This window comes from Rhamphochromis sp. 'chilingali', assembly GCF_963969265.1.
Source record: "Rhamphochromis sp. 'chilingali' genome assembly, chromosome: 9".
Taxonomy (NCBI): Eukaryota; Metazoa; Chordata; class Actinopteri; order Cichliformes; family Cichlidae; genus Rhamphochromis; species Rhamphochromis sp. 'chilingali'.
The window spans coordinates 4,042,799-4,047,821 of record NC_137936.1 but is presented as its reverse complement, the minus strand read 5'-3'; the positions used below and the strand labels follow the sequence as shown (position 1 = coordinate 4,047,821).

Here is a 5,023-nt window from a genome sequence, read left to right as displayed (position 1 = left end):
AAAACCTAAAAAGCTAGAAGAGCTAGTATCTGGGTCTGAAAACTAAAGCCAACATGAAAGTGCCTTCAACTTGCATTCTTCATCATGATCACCAGGGGGCGACTCTTGTCGCTATGTGTAAAAAAAAATACTACTCACCTTCCTTGATCTAGCGTCCGTAAGCAACTATCTGATGACTTTATGATGTCTTTTATCAGTTTCTAGTTAAAAATATTGTTACATTTTTATGAAATATGGAACCTATCAGCAAAAAAAAATGATGATTAATAATGGTGGAGTCAACCTCCACTGTCAGATCTTCCTCATGCTAGTGGGGCATAGTTTTAAAAATCTAAGAATAACTTCAGCTCAAAACTCAAAAATCTCCAGCTTTGCAAACCAATGAGCCATGTCATGTGGCGGAATCCATCTTTTATATACAGTCTTTCCCCCCCCCAAACACAGCCAGAATAGGGTGTGGCCAGGGAAAGTTTGGAAGCAGGCTCGATATCAACTGGTATTTATGTTTATGGTACGCTATGTTTCCATCATTTGACTCCATTCATTACAGCTGACAGAAAGCACAGTTGGACCAACCAGCTCACTGTAACCTTCATTAAAACAGCAGGATTTTCTGTGTTGAGATTCTCACAATAATCAGAATTCTTGCAAACAACATTTGTAAAAGTGTAATACAGCAGTTAAATGAGTTATTAATACAACTTGAAATGTGTGACTGTGAGACTGCGCTGGGGAAAAATTCACTTCAAAATCCCGGCTACGTCCCGCATCAGAGATGTGCCTCGTCAAACTTATTTTGGTTTTTGTAGTAACCCATGTTTAACCTACTGATACCCACGGGAAAAAACAAAACAATTTTCACCATAGGCCTTACGACGCTGTGTGCCCTCCCAGGGTTTCTCTAGCAGCCGAGTTACTTTTGGCTAACGCAGCCAGCAAAATGAACTTGAAGGAATTCCCCCTTGTCACAGGCTGGGTCTCCGACCCAGCACTCTGAGTTTTCTTTGTATTTTTTGATATGTTATTAGTTTGTGTTATTTCCTATTTGCCTTTAGTTTAGGCAGTTATTGTTCCTGGGTTTTCTATGTTTTGGGGTTTTCTATTTATTTCATCACGTATTAGGTCTGTTAAGTTGTGTTGTCATTTCCTGTTTTATTCTGACAATGTCATGTGTTCTTTGTTCATTGTATTTAGCTTTCCTCTCCTGGTCCTGTCATTAGGTTTATGTCTGTCAGCTGTTTTCCCCCATGTGTCGCCACTTCCCCTGATCACCTCATGTCTGTATTTAAGCCTTTTGTTTTCTTCATGCCATTGTCAGTTCGTCTGTTTATTCTCACCAGAGTTACAGTCATAGTCATAGTCTTAGCCTGTTTATTTTCCACCTCGGTCATAGTTATAGTTTTTGGTCTTAGTACCTTTAGTGTTTTGTTTCTTAGTGTTTTGCCAGCTCAGTGTTTTGTTTCTTAGTGTTTTGTCTGTTTGCTTTGGTCTCTTGGTTCATTTCCTGCCGTCATCGCAATAAAGGTTCACTTTTCTGTTAATCATTACTATTCCTCGTCATCATCTGCTTTTGGGTCCTGTTTCCGCACACATCGGCGCACCCCGCCATGACAGAACGAACTGACCAGTCATGGACCCAGCGGATTCTGCTCTCACCGAGTGTCTGGAGGAGACTGCTTGGATCCAAGCGATCCTCGACCGCTTCTTTACAGCGCCCGATTTGAAGAGCAAGCTGGTAATGATTAACGCTGCTGAAGCTATTATGGAGAGGGATCCCCGCCTTCTCCAGCTCCCGGACTCACCTGCCATAGTTGATGCCTTTACGAGGATAAAGGAGATGCTGCAGGCCCAGGGACTGTCGAGTCAGGAAATGGCTTCCAGCACCCACCAGTCACAACAACCCCACAATCAGTCATCTCCATTGCTGCCTCCGGAACCTGAGTGTGTTCGTGTCGGTTCGCTGAGATTCGCCGCAGCGTCACCACCTCTCAGCTCACCAGTTTCCACGCCCTCATCACAGTCTCGCCATACTCCTGTCACAGTTCAGCGCGAGGAAGCGCCGCACACCATAGACTTGGACGACGACGAGCGCCAGTCTATATTCTGCGCTCTCTTGGAGGAGGAGCTCCGGTGGAAGCCGTGGCTCATTCCGGAGCACGAGCACTCTTTCCGGGGAACTCGACTGGCTCTCGGGGGACCTCGGAGTTACCAGGGACTTCCACCCATCGCTCCGCCGTCTTCCACTCCTAAGAAAAAGCGGCGTGCGCGCCACCGACGCTCCGTATCACAAACGCAAGTGAGTGATTACATTTTGGCTCCTCATGTTTTCTCTCAGGAAGTTGTTGAAATTGACACTACTTTTCCGGTTAATGAGCCCGGCTATACAGAGACTGTTTGCCCTGGAAAAGCTAGCCATCAGGCTCAGCTAAGCTGCTGTGGTACTGCTATCCAGGCCGGTTTGGAGCCGGAGACGGAGGTACAGCTGGTGCAGCCAATTTCAGTGTCAGCCGGAGGGCCCGGGGAGCCCGTCCGGCCTCATGTTTCGTCTGCTGGAGGTTCAGGAGAACCCAGCCAGCTTCATGCTTCATTTGCTGGAGGTTCAGGAGAACCCAGCCAGCCTCATGTTTCGTCTGCTGGAGGTTCAGGAGAACCCAGCCAGCCTCATGTTTCGTTTGCTGGAGGTTCAGGAGAACCCAGCCAGCTTCATGCTTCGTCTGCTGGAGGTTCAGAAGAATCCAGCCAGCTTCAGGCTTCGTTTGCTGGAGGTTCAGGAGAATCCAGCCAGCTTCATGCTTCGTCTGCTGGAGGTTCAGGAGAATCCAGCCAGCTTCATGCTTCGTCTGCTGAAGGTTCAGGAGAACCACACCAGCCTCATGCCTCGTCAGCTGGAGGGCCCGGGGAGCCCATCCAGCCTCATGCCTTGTCAGCTGGAGGGCCCGAGGAGCCCATCCAGCCTCATGCCTCGTCAGCTGGGGGGCCCGAGGAGCCCTTCCGGCCTCATGCCACGTCTGCTGGGGGGCCCGAGGAGCCCGTCCAGCACCACGCCACGTCAGCTGGCGGGCCCGAGGAGCCCGTCCAGCCTCACGCCACGTCAGCTGGCGGGCCCGAGGAGCCCATCCAGTCTCATGCCTTGTCAGCTGGAGGGCCCGAGGAGCCCATCCAGCCTCATGCCTCGTCAGCTGGGGGGCCCGAGGAGCCCTTCCGGCCTCATGCCACGTCTGCTGGGGGGCCCGAGGAGCCCTTCCGGCCTCAAGCCATGTCTGCTGGGGGGCCCGAGGAGCCCGTCCAGCACCACGCCACGTCAGCTGGCGGGCCCGAGGAGCCCGTCCAGCCTCACGCCACGTCAGCTGGCGGGCCCGAGGAGCCCGTTCAGCCTCATGCTTCGTCAGCTGGAGGGCCTGAGGAGCCCGTCTGGCCACCTTCTGCTTCACCACCTGTGGCTGCCTCACTGTCACCTGGTTCTGCCTCTGCTACGCCAGGACCAGCTCCGGTCTGTGCTTTGCCCGGTCCAGCTTCAGCCTCTGCTTCGTCTGCTGCAGCTCCAGCCTGTGCTTCGTCAGCCGCAGCTCCAGCCTGTGCTTCGTCAGCCGCAGCTCCAGCCTGTGCTTCGTCAGCCGCAGCCTCAGAGCCTTCATCCTCGCCCGGTCCGGCCTCTGCATCAGCTGCTCCTGCTCCACCTGGTCCGGCTCCGGCTTCAGCCTCAGAGTCTTCGTCCTCGTCTGGCCCAGCCTCGTCAGAGTCTTCAGCCTCGTCTGGTCCGGCTTCGTCAGAGTCTTCAGCCTCGTCTGGTCCGGCCTCGTCAGAGTCTTCAGCCTCGTCTGGTCCGGCCTCGTCAGAGTCTTCAGCCACGCCGGGTCCGGCCTCGTCAGAGTCTTCAGCCACGCCGGGTCCGGCCTCTGCCTGTGCTTCTGCTACGCCTGGTCCGGCCTCTGCCTGTGCTTCTGCTACGCCTGGTCCGGCCTCAGCCTCTGCTTCAGCGTCACCTGGTCCTGTGCCCTCCAAGCCTCGGCCGGTACGCCTGACACTTGGGCGCCGCCGCCGCCTTCCGCACGGCCGGCCCCCTGAACGGTTCCTGCCCCGTCGCCTTCCGCACGGCTGGCCCCCTGAACTGTTTCCACGTCACCGCCGTCGAGGTCGGCCCCCTGAACCGTTTCCGTGTCGCCACCGTTGCCGTCCGCACGGACGGCCCCCTGATCACATGAACTATGACTTTCTGGACCGTCACCCTCCGGGTCGGCCCCCTGAGGAGTCATGAACTGTTCCCTGCGCTCCTGTGATTTTGATGGACATTTTGTTTTTGGTTTTTTTTTGGCCTTGTTTCTGGCCCTCCGTCCTGGACCCCCACCGCCCGCCCTTGGTGGGTTGTTTTTGGTTTTGTTTTTCGAGGTTTTAGGGCGTCTGGAATCCGCCCTTAAGGGGGGGGCTCTGTCACAGGCTGGGTCTCCGACCCAGCACTCTGAGTTTTCTTTGTATTTTTTGATATGTTATTAGTTTGTGTTATTTCCTATTTGCCTTTAGTTTAGGCAGTTATTGTTCCTGGGTTTTCTATGTTTTGGGGTTTTCTATTTATTTCATCACGTATTAGGTCTGTTAAGTTGTGTTGTCATTTCCTGTTTTATTCTGACAATGTCATGTGTTCTTTGTTCATTGTATTTAGCTTTCCTCTCCTGGTCCTGTCATTAGGTTTATGTCTGTCAGCTGTTTTCCCCCATGTGTCGCCACTTCCCCTGATCACCTCATGTCTGTATTTAAGCCTTTTGTTTTCTTCATGCCATTGTCAGTTCGTCTGTTTATTCTCACCAGAGTTACAGTCATAGTCTTAGCCTGTTTATTTTCCACCTCGGTCATAGTTATAGTTTTTGGTCTTAGTACCTTTAGTGTTTTGTTTCTTAGTGTTTTGCCAGCTCAGTGTTTTGTTTCTTAGTGTTTTGCCTGTTTGCTTTGGTCTCTTGGTTCATTTCCTGCCGTCATCGCAATAAAGGTTCACTTTTCTGTTAATCATTACTATTCCTCGTCATCATCT

At 52.1% G+C, this 5,023-nt stretch overlaps 1 protein-coding gene across 1 annotated transcript; it reads left to right on the top strand.

Annotated features, from left to right (window-relative positions):
• Positions 1-1,630: 1,630 nt before the first annotated feature.
• LOC308402214 (uncharacterized protein) lies at positions 1,631-4,255 on the top strand (the record flags this gene model as incomplete). Its single annotated transcript, XM_080890904.1, has 3 exons — positions 1,631-2,296; positions 2,375-2,765; positions 3,966-4,255. The coding sequence occupies 3 exons, from the start codon at positions 1,631-1,633 to the stop codon at positions 4,253-4,255; spliced, it is 1,347 nt and encodes a 448-aa protein (XP_080747030.1).
• Positions 4,256-5,023: the final 768 nt, after the last annotated feature.